The sequence below is a fragment of the Eretmochelys imbricata genome, chromosome 1 (assembly GCF_965152235.1).
Source record: "Eretmochelys imbricata isolate rEreImb1 chromosome 1, rEreImb1.hap1, whole genome shotgun sequence".
NCBI classification, from domain to species: domain Eukaryota; kingdom Metazoa; phylum Chordata; order Testudines; family Cheloniidae; genus Eretmochelys; species Eretmochelys imbricata.
The window spans coordinates 33,369,506-33,386,583 of NC_135572.1; the positions used below are offsets into that span (position 1 = coordinate 33,369,506).

Here is a 17,078-nt window from a genome sequence, read left to right on the forward strand (position 1 = left end):
TATTTGGTTAGGGTTGCCAATTTTGGATGAACATAATCCTGGAGGTTTAATCACGTGACATAATCTTTAATGAAAGATTAATTTTTAATTCCTGGAGACTCCAGGGCAATCCTGGAGGGTTGGTTAATTCAAAATTAGGGGATGAACCACCTGGAAAGCTTGTAGAAACTATTAGTGAGCATACTAAAATATTTACTTGAGTAGATTTTATTTGCAGCATGTCAAATATTGGACTTCCCTATGTTTTTATTTATTTGGTTTGACTGTGTTTATCCTCTGTAATTATTAATTATTTGTATTACAGTAGGAAGATGCAAACTGAATATCAGGAAATTCCAACATGGGGATGTATTTGGCAGTAGAAACATTTACTAAGGGAAATGATGGAAGCCCAGTATTTTTAGATATCAAAACCTAGACTGAATAAAATAGAAGAAAATGTACTGTCAGGAACAATCCTGCAATTTTTCAGTGAGGCCACAAAGAGACTGTATTCTTTGTATTCTTTGATCCCTGACTGCCACTTCCTGTGAAGCCTTCATGGGTTAATTCTACAATAAACTTTTCATTTCTGTCTCAACTTTTAATCTAAATGTCCAAAAAAAAAAAAAGAATAGAATGTTTTCTCTAGAGTGAGAGAAAAATTCTCAAGCAACCACTTCTCTCTTTCCCTCCCTGGCTCCAACAGCCAGTTTGCCTCTAACGTCCACAACTTTGGCATCATCCTTGACTTTGCACTCTCCTTCCCTTCTCAGATCTCCAATGTCTTGAAACTTTCATCTCCACTTGCTGTCTTGACTATCACAACTCCTTTCTCTATACCTCCCCAAATCCCAGCTCTCCAGACAACGGCATAAACAGAATATTATTCCCCTCCTTATCACTTTTACACACCCCACACAATTTTATTGCTTTTCATTCATTTCAGGATACAATTAAAATTTCAACCTTTGTTTTTTAAACTCACCCTGGACTTGCTTCAACTTGTTTCATAGACTTTGTCTCTCTCTCTACTTCCCTTTTCAACTATCTAGCTTTACACTCTCCTCTGTTGCTCCATACTCTTTCTCAAATGCTACTGCAAGTGCCTTCATTTTCACTAGCCAAAATAAAGTGAGTTAAGTGTACAACAATCTATTAAATATCTCTAAGTCTCCAAATGCACTAAACAGGAGCTGTTCTTTGGGTTAAATGATTAAGTATTCCAGAGTTTGTCTCATTTGTAATAGTATCAACTAAACAGGGTAGAGGTAACAAAACTTCAGAATAAGAATATTAATAGTGCCTAACATGAAATTTTGCACAAGAATTAAAGCATAATATCTGCATTATATAGAGAAGCTTACAAGAAGTGGAAGATTGGACAAATGACCAGGGAAGAGAAAAAAATATTGCTCGGGCATGCAGGAGTGAAATCAGGAAGGCCAAATCACACCTGGAGTCGTAGCTAGCAAGAGATGTTAAGAGTAACAAGAAGGGTTTCTTCAGGTATGTTAGCAACAAGAAGAAAGTCAAGAAAAGTGTGGGCCCCTTACTGAATGAGGGAGGCAACCTAGTGACAGAGGATGTGGAAAAAGCTAATGTACTCAATGCTTTTTTTGCCTCTGTCTTCATGAACAAGGTCAGCTCCCAGACTGCTGCACTGGGCAGCACAGCATGGGGAGGAGGTGACCAGCCCTCTGTGAAGAAAGAAGTGGTTCGGGACTATTTAGAAAAGCTTGACGAGCACAAGTCCATGGGGCTGGATGCGCTGCATCCGAGAGTGCTAAAGGAGCTGGCGGATGTGATTGCAGAGCCATTGGCCATTATCTTTGAAAACTCATGGTGAGCGGGGGAGGTCCCAGATGACTGGAAAAAGGCTAATGTAGTGTCCTTCTTTAAAAAAGGGAAGAAGGAGGATCTGGGGAACTATAGGCCAGTCAGCCTCACCTCAGTCCCTGGAAAAATCAAGGAGCAGGTCCTCAAGGAATCAATTCTGAAGCACCTAGAGGAGAGAAAAGTGATCAGGAACAGTCAGCATGGATTCGCCAAGGGCAAGTCATGCCTTACTAATCTAATTGCCTTCTATGACGAGATAACTGGCTCTGTGGATGAGGGGAAAGCAGTGGACGTGTTGTTCCTTAACTTTAGCAAAGCTTTTGACATGGTCTCCCCCAGTATTCTTGCCAGTAAATTAAAGAAGTATGGGCTGGATAAATGGAAGATAAGGTGGATAGAAAGCTGGATAGATTGTCAGGCTCAACGGGTAGTGATCAATGGCTCCATGTCTAATTAGCAGCTGGTATCAAGTGGAGTGCCCCAAGGGTCGGACCTTGGGCCGGTTTTGTTCAATAACTTCATTAATGTGGATTGCACCCTCAGCAAGTTTGCAGATGATACTAAACTGGGAGGAGAGGTAGATATGCTGGAGGGTAGGGATAGGATACAGAGGAACCTAGACAAATTAGAGGATTGGGCCAAAAGAAATCTGATGAGGTTCAACAAGGACAAGTGCAGAGGCCTGCACTTAGGAAGGAAGAACCCCATGCACCGCTACAGACTAGGGACAGAATGGCTCGGCAGCAGTTCGGCAGAAAAAGACCTAGGGGTTACAGTGGACGAGAAGCTGGATATGAGTCAACAGTGTGCCCTTGTTGCCAAGAAGGCCAATGGCATTTTGGCCTGTATAAGTAGGGGCATTGCCAGCAGATCGAGGGCCGTGATCGTTCCTCTCTATTTGACATTGGTGAGGCCTCATCTGGAGTACTGTGTCCAGCTTTGGGCCCCACACTACAAGAAGGATGTGGAAAAATTGGAAAATGTCCAGCGGAGGGCAACAAAAATTATTAGGGGACTGGAACACATGACTTATGAGGAGAGGGGAACTGGGATTGTTTAGTCTGCGGAAGAGAAGAATATGGGGGGATTTGATAGCTGCTTTCAACTACCTGAAAGGGGGTTCCAAAGAGGATGGATCTAGACTGTTCTCAGTGGTAGCAGATGACAGAACGAGGAGTAATGGTCTTAAGTTGCAGTGGGGGAGGTTTAGGTTGGATATTAGGAAAAACTTTTTCACTATGATGGTGGTGAAACACTGGAATGAGTTACCTAGAGTGGTGGTGGAATCTCCTTCCTTAGAAGTTTTTAAGGTCAAAGCCCTTGACAAAGCCCTGACTGGGATGATTTAGTTGGGGATTAGTCCTGCTTGAAGCAGGGGGTTGGACTAGATGACCTCCTGAGGTCCCTTCCAACCCTGATATTCTATGATTCTATGAAAGGAAGGAGAGAATAAACTGAAATAAGAACTCTGCTAATGTGAGTTAACATAGCACTAACTTTGATGGTTAAATTGAATTAAATAAAGCGGAAAAGCAAATTAAAGCATTATTAAGATTCTTGGATAAGCAGAAACTACCATAACAAAGGAACTAAGGCTCTTACTTGATCCTGGTCTCAAGAATTTTAGCATTCTGAAAACTATAAACCTTTGTGTACAGCAGAGTGAATTAAAAACATAATAGAACTTTTAGTTTTCAGTTTAATCGTTTGACAAAAACATTATTTTAACTTTTTAAATTTAATTTCTCTTGCCCTTTTTATGGCAGCATATTTTGCAGATGGCACTTATGTAGTCATCATAAGTGCTTCACAGTCACAGAATTTTGATGACAGTGAAAGGATGTGTATAAAACAAGGGAATGAACAGCCTTTTGTGTTCAGTTTATCTGAATTACTTTGTGTACACGATACACTTCTATGAACACTAACCGCCCCCAGGAAAAACTCTCAGATATTTAAATCACAACACATTACTAAGATAAAGCCCTTTCATACACACACTGGATTCATAATTCTTTTCCTGACCTTCCACCTCTCATTTATTTTATATGAGTCTTATGATCCACAATTCCATCCTACAGTTTTAGTGGGCCAATGTGGGACAGACTGCCCCAGTCAGAAAGTAACAAAGACTGAAAAAATTGTACACCAGAAGCAGAAGAGAGTAATAAATAGCAAAGAACAGCTCCCACTCCAGATGACCTAACTGACAATGGGCCTCTGCACAACTGGCTGGGGTCTGTCTACACCAGTGAATTGCAAGGCAGGATCAGGGTCAGCTACAGTACACAACTATTTAATTCCTCCAGATTGCAGGGAGAGAACATGGGGTTGTGTGGCCGTGAGGAGCATGGGAGCACAGGTTTACTCACTCTGCCTCGTAGGCATCAGGTAAATTGTGGGTGTGCTAGTAACACTATAATAGTAGGCCGATTACAATCAGAAAAAAAATGTGTGTTTTAGCACGGATATGAAGGTGGAGTGGTGGCTATCCACGACTATCTGATCAAAGTAAGAGAACTACTGGATCTCAGACAACTGCTTGCCACTTGTTTCCATACAATTCTCTCTGTATTCTGGCTACAATACATAATATAAAGACTAATTTGTATGTGCTGAGAGCTTAACTGGCATTAAGCAACAGTTGTTTGCAAAAGCATAACAGCTGTGAACATGGACACACAGTCAGGGAGCCAACATTAGGCTGGAGATATATATTGTTGCCTCTGCAACCTGTTGATATGACAGCAAGAGATGCAATTCAGTAGCTTTCGAAGCACTATCTGAATATCCATCATGAGCACATCACAAAAATACAGAGCCTTGCTTGACAGATGCCATCTTACCGAAACAGTTACAGTTGGTCTTGCAAAAGCCAAGTAATCTTTAGCTTTGCCTAGTCATTGTCTGACCAGAGTCACCTGTTGGAATTCTGTAAACCAAACGGCTTTGCACTACCTGAGATGACTTCTGTTCCATCTGAAAGGATGTTCAGTACAATAGCTGGCATTGCCACTACACAGACTGCATAAAGGTGGACTCAGGAAAAAGTAGAACAGCTCGCATTTGTGCAACTCACCACACAATAAATCAGCAATAATGACCAGTCACAACAGTATCACTACCATTTCCAATCCTAACACTAGCAACAATCTGTAATTGGCAAAGTTATCAGAACCAAGTTGATGCTCAAACTATGCAATGCTAGCTCACCTTTCAACTTTGTCGGTCACTTTGGCTATTAGTCTTTCACACTGAATGTGGTGTAACTGAGTCCTTGTTCATTCAACTGTAACGCCTCATTCAAATTCCTCCTACAAATTCTATTTCTGCCATCTTGCTTGCAGGAACTGAGGAGGTTGAAAGGTAAATAACAAAACTAGCAACACTGCCAAGATGTATATCTGTGTCTTAGTGTTGATTTTATCTTTGTTACTGGCATCCTTCCCCTCCCTCTCCCTGACATTTTCTTTACCGTCAGTTGGAGTACTATTTCAAGGTTAGATTTTAAACTTGTTGGAGCTTAAAATTAAAGATTTTAAACTTGTCAGATCTTAAAATTTATTTGAATTTTTGTAAGGCACCTAGAATATTTTGGTCACTTGCAAAATATAATATTAATTACAATACTAACTTCAGCATCCGCTGCACACTTGCACGAAAAGCACCTTTGCCTTTTAACTTTAGGTACTCACAGTGTATTTAGTTCACAGAGATTTCAGCACTCTCAGTGCTTGCCATACATGCAAGACAAAATCCTGTTCCTAAGACTGACCCTATGTAACTGAATTGATCACTGGGAATCTCTGCAGAGTCAGGGGGAATTTTCACCCTGACCACAGAGCAGCAGCAGATCCTTTCCATGTTGCCACTCCAACCACAGGGCCAGAGTTTTTTCTGCAGCCCTAACACCCCAGCTCCTTCCCAAATGCTGCATCCATAATGCTCCACTCCCAGAAGAGGCCTTCATCTTATTCATTTTCTTATTGTTTTAGATGCCTATTTATATTCATATGGGGAGGGAGGAACAAATGTGTTTAGTCTGGTAATATTCCTTATGCATAGCATGTTTTGTTTTGTTTTTCTTGTGGTGAATCCCTCCTTCATTATGAAGCTGGCCATACAGTCTGAGAAACTTTACCAGAGTGGATGGGCAGTGCAATAGCTAGTTTCTGAATGGAGTAGTTGGAGGAGGTCTGGCACAGATCAATACCAGCAGAGCCTGAAGCCACCACCTCAGCCCACAGCTCCCCACTTGCAGAGAATGACCAGGGCATCAGCAATCCTAAAGGCAGAGTTTGCTAAACTCAGGCAAGAGGAGAAGGGGAGTGGAAACTGACAGGGGACTGAACTGTTTGCCACATCTGTTTGAGCTTGTTCCCATATGCAATTACCTGCACAGCAACCCACTCTCACCCTAAACTCAAAATGTATTTAAAAACTGTAAAAAAGCAGATGTGCAACTACTAGACTTATTTTGAAACAGAGTGTCTTAACAAACCAATAATCAGTTTCCCCATATACGTGCTGCAATACGACCTGTTTTACTTGTCTCAAACCCTTCAGATGCAGGCAGCTATTTTTCCTTAGCGTGATGAAGTAAGTATCAGCAGCCGCCAAAGGAAAACATGTGACATCAGCTGATGTAAAAAAATTTTCAAAACGAAGAACTTCATTGAGAAAAGATAGAACTTGCAATATTATTTGGGGTCTAACTAAACTTATATACTCTTTGCATACCTAGCATTTGCAAGGGGTCACTTGAAAAATCAAAGGCATGAATGCGAGCTGCCAAGAGGCAATGTATGAGCAGCAAATGGTAGAAGTTCGGGATTCAACAAATCTAAACATTTAATTCCTCTCCAAAACATCTGACAACTAAATTTACCCTTCCCATTGCACAATCATTGTAGTTAATGTAGACCTGCCTGCAGACAGTTTTTTTACAAGATATTGTTAATATCTCAATTTGGCAATTAAGTTGCTGAAAATTTTTAGAAGAAAGAGTTAGCCCACATGCTCTTTATTGTTTCTACTGTTCCAGACTAGAACTTCATGCAGCTGCAAACCAAAGACACAGCCCATTTGACAGCACCTTTTAAATTCCTATTCAGGTGTAAGTTTCTTAGAAAATATCCTGAATATAGTTATTTGATACCATTCAAAAGTTCCTTTCCAAGCATTCATTATGAATGATAAATATATGTTGGTTGTCAGCTCACCAACAGAAGAAAGTTTCAGCCACTGTGACCTGCTGCATCCATTTTTACATTTAAAATTCCTTAAATGACAGTAAGTAATTGTAGTTGTTGTGATTCTCTTGCTACCAGGAGGATATTGGCTTTTATGTTTTAGAGCACTTCTTCAAAGCTCTTGAAATTGTCCAAGTTTGTACAATAAGAAGTAAAAAAACCACAACTTAGGAAACAGTCCTTTCTAGGCAAATAACTGAATAAAGTAAATCATCCCTAACTTGTGAAGACTTTTTTTTATGAAGATACAGACTTCTAACTCTTGGCTATCCTTACATTTTTCTCCTCCCTCCACTCCCTATCAACACTAGCCTTTGTCCCATCTGCTGCACCTAAATACAATTTTCCCCAACCGAAGTTTTTATTTTCAGAAGGTTTTAAACCTGTGCATGCTACGCCAAAAACAGTGTTCTACAATATAATCTCTCCACCCTGGAATATGACTCCTTACTGCCTGCATCCAGACACCGTAATGTACAAATGACGTGAAAAATGTTTTGTTGCTATGTTTCTTGACAGATGCTTTGCCTAACAGCAGTGCTGAAAACTGGACAAAATTTACTATTTCACAGGCTGGCAAAGAAGTTTATGTTTGTGAAAGGAATGCTGTTCTAATTCGCTGACCTTGAAAATGGCAGTTAAGCTACTCTTCTTCAGAACTCCGATAAGAGCAAAACATACATATTCTACAAAGCAGCCCAACATTCAGACTTGTTAACTGACAAATGAAAAGCTGAGAACCAAAATGATTTAAACTCTGCACAAGAGCAATCACATTTATTTGAACAATTCATTGCCAATATGCTTCCTAAAGCAGTTTCATTCTACATTTATATTATATAGTCTTTTCACTAAGGCTCTTCATACAGTTTTAGTTCTTCTTTAACATTTATGCATCTATATGCTGGCCACACTAAAATATATAGTTACAACAAATCTAACTAGCATAAATAATTCTAATCTATTCAAATTTACTAGAATATTGTTCATACTGATGTTTATGCATGGTAAGACATATATTTCGCCTAATGAAAGACTGAATAGATAGAATTTTTTCCTCGTTTCCATATGTGAACAGTTGTTTTAAAAAAGGAATTTCAATTTATTAATTGGATTCAGAAGAAAATTCTGTATGCAGGAAATGATTTGTGTGTGGAAAAGACCATCACAGATAATTAAAGATGAAGCTATCAACACAGTTCAACTTGGAAACTTTTAGAACAGAAATTACTTAAAAAAAACAAAACCAAAAAACCAGAAGACAGTCAAACCCATATTTGCTAAGTGGCTTCCTCTGCCCATATTCCATTACACAGTTGCTATATACACACATTATGTGGAGGAAAACAGCAATATCAGTCATTGTGTAGGAATCGGGTTATATCAATAAAGTAAAGCTATGAAATAATAACAGCCACCTATTCCTAATAATGCATTAATTTATCATATTAATATTTTTATGAAAAATGCATGAAGAGCAGAGTTGTAACTGTGAACTTGCATTCACGAAGTTCAGTCTTTTATTTTCATTAATTGTTATTTTAAAAACAAAATAACTGTGTCTAGAATAGTACTACAGTACCTAAAAATTCATAAAGGTAATGCTACATCCCAGATGAGGAAATGATGGGGATAGTAGCATATTTTTACATCAAAAACATATCTGGTTTTCAATTTACATACTTACCATTTGTGAACTTGCAAAATATTATTTTGTATTGTATTTTCAGTAAAATGTTTAGAGTGTTTGTTCTTGCTGACAAATTATTTGAGTACACTGGTTTGCGATAGCTGAAGTTAGTGAGCTAGATCATTATGTCTAAGCTATATAGAAAGCAGGGGGCTATCCTTTTGCCCGTACATGGGAACATATTACTCCCTTGTTCAGCAACTCTAATGACTGTCTATCCAGCTCTCAATCAAATTCAGGACTGAACTCCTGGTATTAAAAAATCACCATAAACTTGCAACCTCTGTGTCAGACTATGTAACTAGCTACTTGTCCATCCTGTTCACTGTACACATCCAGCCTTTTGACTCCTTTCTGTTTTCCTCCCCATTAACTTTCAGTAGTCAAGAGACTGCTATTTCACTTGTCATGTCCAACTTTCTGAGTCACTCTTCCACACCTGAAATCTCATAATTAAAACAATAATCTCTCATGTTATGATAAAAACATTTTGTACCAGCAAGTACAAAGATGCTACATAAAGCATACATTGTGTTGTCCACATAAGAGTGTGTACAAACACCTATTTTTCACATTCATTCTTTTCACATTTATTGAATACTCTTAAACTGGAAAGCCTTTGTGCGTAGGAAAACAGTGATATCAATCACCTTATGTTTACATTGTATGTGAGTGAACACCTATTAAACATGATGCTGAAAAACAGAGAGGAACTGATCACAAAACTAAAATTAATGTTTGTTTAGGTACAAGTGATCATGACATGACTACATTTGTTATGTGTTAGCACAATAAAGTCCAAAACGGGATATGAAAGATAAACTGATAACTGTTTACAAATATTTTACTAAATGTTCAAAAGTTCACAATCAAGAAAGGAGTACACTAGTTAAACAACAACAACAATTTGGCTTAGAGGAGAAATTAAAGTAGCTATAAAAAGTTGAAAAAAATATGTATAACAAATGGTAAAAAGCAAAAGTTCATAGTAATGAATACAAACCAGGAGATAGGAATTGTAGAAAATTGATAAGGAAAGCAAAAGGACAAAAGTAGAACTCTATGGCTCTCAAGGTTAAGGACAATAATAAGGAGTTTTAAAGTATATTAGGAACAACAAGAATGCTAACAAAGATACTGTTCCATTGTCAATGATACTGTTCCATTGTCAATGATAACGTAGAAACAGAAGAAGTGTTCTGTAGCTGGAATAAAGCCAAATGAAATATTCATATCATATGATGGTGAAATACTTTCCATGTCAACAGTGATTAAGAAAGATGTTAAATTGCACCTACTAAAGCTAGACATTTTAAAATCAGCAGATTTAAAACTTTCCTCCAAGAATATTAAAAGAGCCAGCCAAGGTGCTTGCTGGATCATTAATATTGATTTTCAGTAAGTAATGGAACAGTGGAGAAGTTCCAGAGGACTGGAAGAAAGCTAATATCAAGCCAATATTTTAAAAGGGTAAATAAGATGACCCAGGTTATTATAAACCCTTCAGCCTGACATCAATCCTAATCAATCAATAATACAGTGGCTGATATGGAACTTGATTTATAAAGAATTAAAGGAAGGTAATATAATTTATTTGCCATTCAGTGTGGGTTTATGGAAAACAGATCTTGCCAAACTAACTTGCTACTTTTTTGACAAGATTACGAATTTAGTGAGGTTACAAATTTGACTGACAAAGGTAATAGTGTTGACTAGGTATTGCACAACATTTTGATGAAAAACTAGAACAATACAAAATCTACATGGCAAAAGTTAAATTATTTAAAAACTGGATCTCTGGCAGGTCTCAAATTGTATTGTAAACAGCAAATAATCATTGAATAGGTGTGGTTCTAATGGGGTCCCACAGGGATCAGTTCTTGGCCCTACGCTATTTAACATTTTTAACAATAATCTGAAAGAAAACATAAACAATTACTGTTAAAGTTTGAAAATGACACAAAGAATGGGGGAGTGTAAATAACGAAGAGGATACATCACTGATTCAGAACAATTTGGTAAACTAGGCACAAGCAAACTATGTATGTTAAATTCAGCCAAATGTAAAGTCATACATTTCTGAACAAAGAATGTTGGCTATATTTCTAGGATCGGGGGGACCACGATCATGGAAAGCAAGTATTCTGAAAAAGACCTGTAAATCACGGTGGCTAATTAGCTGAACATGAACTCCATGTGCAACACTGTGAACAAAAGGGATAATGCCATTCCGGGATGTATAAAACGGAGAATATCAAGTAGGTGTACAGAAGTTATATTACCTCTGTATTTGACACTAGTACAATCAATACTGGAATACTGTGTCCTGTTCTAGTGTCTACACTTTAAGAAGAATGTTGATAAATTGGAGAGGGTTTCATAAAAGAGTCACAAGTATGATTAAAGACTGGAAAAGATGCCTTACAGTGAAGGACTCTAGGAGTTTAATCTATTTAGTTTATCCAAGAGAAAAGATTGTGACTTGATCACAATCTATAGGTACCAACATGGGGAACACAAATCTGATAACAGAGGTCTCTTCAATCTAGCAGACAAAGCTATTAAGATCTAGTGGCTGGAAGCTGGAGCTAGACAAATTCAGATTAGAAATAAGGTGCCTTTTTTTTGTTTTATTACAGTGAGAGTCATTAACCATTGGAACAATTTACCAAGGGAAGTGGTAGATTCACCATTACTGGACATTTTTAAATCAAGATTGGGTGTTTTTTCTAAAAAATATGCTCTAGTTGAAGCACAGCTCTTGGACTGAAGCAGGAAGTCCTATATAGCCTGTGTTATTCAGCAGAGTGACTAATCACAGTGGTCCCTTCTGGCTTTAAAAATCTATGACTGTGAAGACTTTGCCACCATAGGCTCATTAATATTTTATTCATAAAGTGTTCTTAACATTTATCAGCAGTGCTTTTATATTAAAATGGTAATAAAATACATTTCTGAGTAGAGTTGCCTACTAGGGCAAATACAACTGGAAACCGGCTTTGTACCCAGCTGATTTTAACGGTTCATAAAGAAACCAATCAACCAAAGAAAAAATATTAGTCAAAGACAACAACATTACTGTATAGGGATGAAGTTAAAAAAAATTTCTTTTTAAAATGTGGCATTTCTAAATTAGATTCCTTGTTAAAAATTTCACTTGCTTGAGCTGTTGTTATAAGTATTTGACGTATTTAGGGTATTGCTAAAACTGAAGTAAACTCATTTTGTTTATGTAACCTAATCAAGAAAATGAGTTAATCAAGGCAGTGAAGAACGTGCCTAAATTCAGACATGACTTTAAGTGCTTTCCTGAATTGGAGCCTAACCTAGTAAGCTCCAACTATCTTTATGATATGACTGACTTTTTAAAGATATGACACTTATAGAATAATACACACATAGACTAATCAACAAATTACAGACCAAAAATTAGCGTTATATCTAGCAAACTATGTTAATTCTTTTCTTCCCCACATTCAGATGTTCTTTCCTTTGAAGATTAAATTATATAAAGGTTAATAAACTATATGAAATGTCAGAGAAACATATTATACAACTTTGATTTTAAGAAAACAAATCAAATACAAATTAGAGAAATATACTATAAGCAAGGGGTTTGTGTATATGCAGTACTCTAGTATTTAGTTTGACATGAGAGGATAATGAGAGGATAAACACATAAAAGATAAAAGGTAAAACTGTTGAAGAGTATATACTCTTTTATGTAGCATTTGGTAGTGTCATAAAAAATATGGGGTCTAATCTTACATTTTGTACACATTAATTATTTCAGCAGGTTTGCGTGCGTATTTTGGATACATAAGGAATGCAGGATCACATATATCATTTGATTTAAAAAGAGATACCAAACACACATTCTCAACTAAGTACCAACCTATTTTCAAAGGTAATATAAAACTACTGTTTTATTAACATCTTAGACTTGATTTTCTTATTCATGTCCTGAGTAGAAAGCAAAACAACTATTTTAAAATTATTATTATTTAAAACTCGAAGGCCCAATTCTGCATTCCATAAGCAAGAAAAACTACCACTGACTTTAATGAGAGAATGAAGCCAATGGGAGTTTTTATTTGCATAAAGAACATAGTTTCATGCCGAGGCTGTTTGTTGCCAAGCAGCAACATTTAAATATTTTTAAAGTAAAACTGGTATTTGCTAACATTTCATGAAGTTTGTAACAGATAAAGAATTGCAAGGTTTTATAAGCTTCTGCCAAATCCACAACCCAAAATAAAACCAGCCGGATAATAAATATAAGTAAAGCAAATAGTATTAATATTAAATAACTAAGAAGGAATTTACCACCTACTGCAAGTATCTGAATCTTTTTCTCAGGGACAAAACATGACTGCAATAATATTTACAAAGACCGGTTCTAAAACTAGATAAAAATAAAGTGCTTACTGTACCCCAGGAAGTTTTATTACAGACAATTAGAAACAAAAGCATCTGATGTACCTTCCATTGCTCTCTTAAAGAAGACTTTACAACTTCCACAGGTAAGTACTCCATAGTGGCAACCAGAAGCCTCATCACCACAGATCAGACAAATCTTCTGAGGTAATGATTCAAAACTGTACTGAGGACTCTGACCAACTTCAGTGTCTGGCCTTTAAAAGGAAAGAAAATTAACAGGAATGAAATAGACTTGTAAAGAAGATTCACTGTCAGTCTGGGTTATACAGTTTTAAAGGAAATTACAATCCTAACAGTTGTCTTTTAAAACTGAAAGCAAATTTGATAAGGATAGAAGAAAAGTGACTGAAGCCACGCCAGCACTTTTTGCTGTTTTTGCTTTGGGTCTTGGATAAAAGGCATATCTGTAAAATGCATTAGCTAAAATGTTTTAAGTAATTAAAAAACCCTGGTGTAGAGGGCAAGTTGTATTTTAACACATTTTAGATAGTAGACGGAAAAGCTAGGCTCTTTGCTAGGGTCTTCAAAATAGACGCCTGATCCTTCTGTGGGACTGCTCATGTGAATAAAATTACTCCTGTGCAAGTTTCTCTAGTTGCTGAATCTAAAACAATAATAAACTGCTTTGAACTGAAACTAATTTAACTTCAGCAGCCCTTTTCCTAGGCAACTGGTAAAACTGGCCTTCACGTTACATAGAAAATTAATAAATATCAAATTAATATCTCCTAATTCATTAGCAGAGTTCTTACTTGTAACCAGTTTTAATGAACACAAAAGGGATAGTGAAGAATTATTTCCAGATATATTGCCTGCCTAAAGAAACTGGTTTATTTAGCTAGCAAATAGCTATTTACTAAACAACTAGAAGTGTCTTTAATGTATTAGTAAATATTCTAACAATGTTGTAGTATTTCTGTATATAAAAGTTATATTGAACAATTTTATTTAACGACTTATTACGATATAAGCTAGATCAGAATTTTGGACACATTGTCATGTTAATTTTTGCTTTGAAATTGGGTGGTTTTCCCCTAAAATCATGCACATGCATTTTAAAGAAATATGTAAATATAAACATAATATCAACTTGTAAAATATACCACTGTGTATACAGAAGTTACCTGCATATAAATCATGAAATATTCACCATTTATGGCTGTTCAGAAGTTATCACCTCTTAGTCCATTATACAGTAATATAGTCTCTGTAGGATCCACAGGTCAAACTTGTGACAAAAGCATTTAAAATTTCACTGTCACAAGAGTATGATTTAATGAAGTGGAGTTCTTCTGACAAGAACTAAAATTTCAAATATGACACAAACAATGTAGCAAATGTAAATATATTTGTCTTATATTCTACATGTTTTTATTTTAAAAGCTCTGTCCCAGTTTTGATCAAGTGAAGCTCAGTCTCTTTGATTCTTTTTTGTCATGTTTCAATGTCTTACACATTTTTAGAACTTCCCCTTTTTATTGTAAAACTTATTCTAATCGGTGCAATGTTCCTTTAATATGAAATTCATTTTACTTAAAAACTTAGATGAAGTCTGTATTTTTTCTATAAGTCTGCTTTCTGCATAACTTCTGTGATTTAATCTCCTTAACACAAAAAAGTGTTATGGCACAAAGATCAGCTGAATACCTTGCTCAGTAACATCTTATTTAAAAACTGTCAATAACTGTTTGCCATGTCAGTTTAAAAGATAACACCATAAATCATCCCTTTTAAGTTAAGATCAACCCCCCAAATTCGCTTATAAAATGCGGACTTAAATCTTTTGAAATACCTGTGTATTTAAAAGTAATCTGTTTTAAAAGAAGAAGGGTTAGTGCCGTTTGCTGTAGATGCATGTAACCTTAAATCTTACCTAATATAATTGGCATAGGGAGGATATAACTGGGGCAAACTCTCTTTGAGCACGGCTGTCTGAAAGCCAAGTTGCTGATGGCCGTTCAGGTTGAGCGGCTGGTAAAGGGCTGGAGGGGCTGTTGATGTGGAGGGCAGACTGTCCCGCTGAACCATACAGCTTGAGCTCCCCGATGCTTTACAGTGCGGCGGCCCATAGGGCCCAGTCAGAACTGAAGACTCAGTTTTGTACAGGATACACTCGAGAGAGGAGGACTCCTGGCTGGCTCTCGGCTGCGGAGCGGCCAGCCTGTAGTCTGTGCACGTTTCTGCTGGAGTGGTCTTGGTGCCCAAGTAGGGGGTGGTGGCACTAATTCCTTCCTCCTTGATCTTTAGAGCTGGCTGGAAGTCCCCATAGCTATAATGCTCCTCCTTTGAGTCGGGCTGGGGATAGACATAGTCCGCGAAGTCATGGGGGGTGGAGGTGGGGGACGCACGACGGCCAAAGAGGCTGCTCTCGTATTCCTCCACATCCAGCAGCTGCCGAGTCCTAGCTGCCAGGTAGGCCGAGTTCAGGGGCAGGATGGGCACATGGAGGAAATCCTGCCCGGGCCCTGCTGCAGCCGCAGAGCTCCCGGGGGCAGCGGTAAAGGCAGGGGCAAGAGCAAGGCTGCTCCCGGTGCCGGCGTCCTGCTCAGCGGGGCCCCCAGAGGCAAAGCCGTGATCTTCCTCGGAGAGTGCCTCGGGGGCACTGCGCGGCCCACCCGCGCTTTCCGCGGTTCCCTCGCCCTCCCGCTGGGGCGGCAGCTTGGCTGCGGCTACCGAGGTGCCCCCGCCGGGCCAAAGGGAGGCGGCCGCGGCCGGAGGCGGCACGGAGCCCGAGTTTGCAGCCGGGCTGTCTTGGTGGGCGGCGGCTGTTTCTCCCGGCTGGTGCTCGGAGCGGCGGCTCATCAGCGCGCCGGGGAGCTCGGCCCCGAAGAGGCACCAAGCCGCGGGGGCACTGGCCGAGCCGGCGTGGGCCGCGGGAGCCAAGAAAGTGTCTAGGACGCTGTCCAGAGCATCCCTATCCGGCGGGGAGCCGCTGCCTTCCCGCTGCGAGGAGGGGCCCCTCTCCTCCCCCTCTGGGCGCCTCTGCTGCTCTTCCTCCTCCTCGTCCTCCTCCTCCTCGCTGCTTTTGGGGTAGAGCAGCCCGTGCAAGGAGATGTCCACGGCCTCCGCCCCCCCGCGGAAGGGGTCCAGCTCTGGGCGGCCCTGCAGCCGGACCGAGCCGTCCCTGGCCGAGGAAGGCGCCCTCGAGTCCTTCGCCTTCATCCCGCTCATGCTGAGCCGTGCCGGGCGCTGGGCTGGGGACTGGCTCGGGGCTGGCGGCTCCTCACATCCTGCCCCTGCCCCGCGGCACCACGGAGCGGGCGGCACCCTCCGCCGCGGGTCCCCGGAGAGCTGGGCCAGCTCCCGCCCCGCGCCCCCTCCTGCGGCGCTCCGCTCCCCCGCCGCCTGCCTCGCCTCCGCCCAGCCCCACGGGCACCAGCACAAGCCCCCAGCCCCGCAGCCAGCCCCGGGACCGCACCGCCTCCGGGGTCCCCGGCGAGGGACGCTGCCGCCGCGCCCCGCGCGCGTTCGCTCTAAGTTGCGGGCAGGCGGAGGCGCCTCTCCCGGGTGCAGGCAACAGGCGGCCGAGGTGACCGTGCGAGCGGAGGCGCTGCCCCCGCGCGGAGCAGGAGACCGAGCAGCGCCAGCTGCCGCCGTCGGAAGGGCACAGGCGGGCTCCGGCTCCCCAGGCTGGCTCCTTGCTCAGCGCTGCCGCTCCCCGGCTGGGTACCTGCTGCGCCCGCTCTGCCTCCCCGGGCTGGGGGGCTGGCACCAAGCCTGGCCCTGCTTCCCTGCGGAGGCACCGATCCCGTGCAGGGAGAAAGCAGCCAAGTCCTCTGCTGGGCACCCTCCGCCACTTGCTGCTTCCAGCTCCGCCCTTCCTCGCCCTGGCCCCTCCCACTGTCTCCGAGTTCCCTTTTCCGCCAAGGCCCCTGTCC

At 40.4% G+C, this 17,078-nt stretch overlaps 1 protein-coding gene across 2 annotated transcripts in view; it reads right to left on the reverse strand.

Annotated features, from left to right (window-relative positions):
* Positions 1 to 16,371, reverse strand: part of PGR (progesterone receptor) — a 52,507-nt gene extending 36,136 nt beyond the window's left edge. The window contains exons 1-3 of one of the 2 annotated variants that reach the window (XM_077805619.1): positions 15,726 to 16,371; positions 15,074 to 15,665; positions 13,243 to 13,394 (exon numbers count right to left, since the gene is read on the reverse strand). In XM_077805619.1, the coding sequence (XP_077661745.1) occupies positions 13,243 to 13,394; positions 15,074 to 15,665; positions 15,726 to 16,371 (1,390 nt within the window). Of the gene's footprint in view, positions 1 to 13,242; positions 13,395 to 15,073 lie in introns of both variants that reach the window. The other variant, XM_077805610.1, reaches the window with a different exon arrangement.
* Between the last annotated feature and the right edge of the window lie 707 nt (positions 16,372 to 17,078).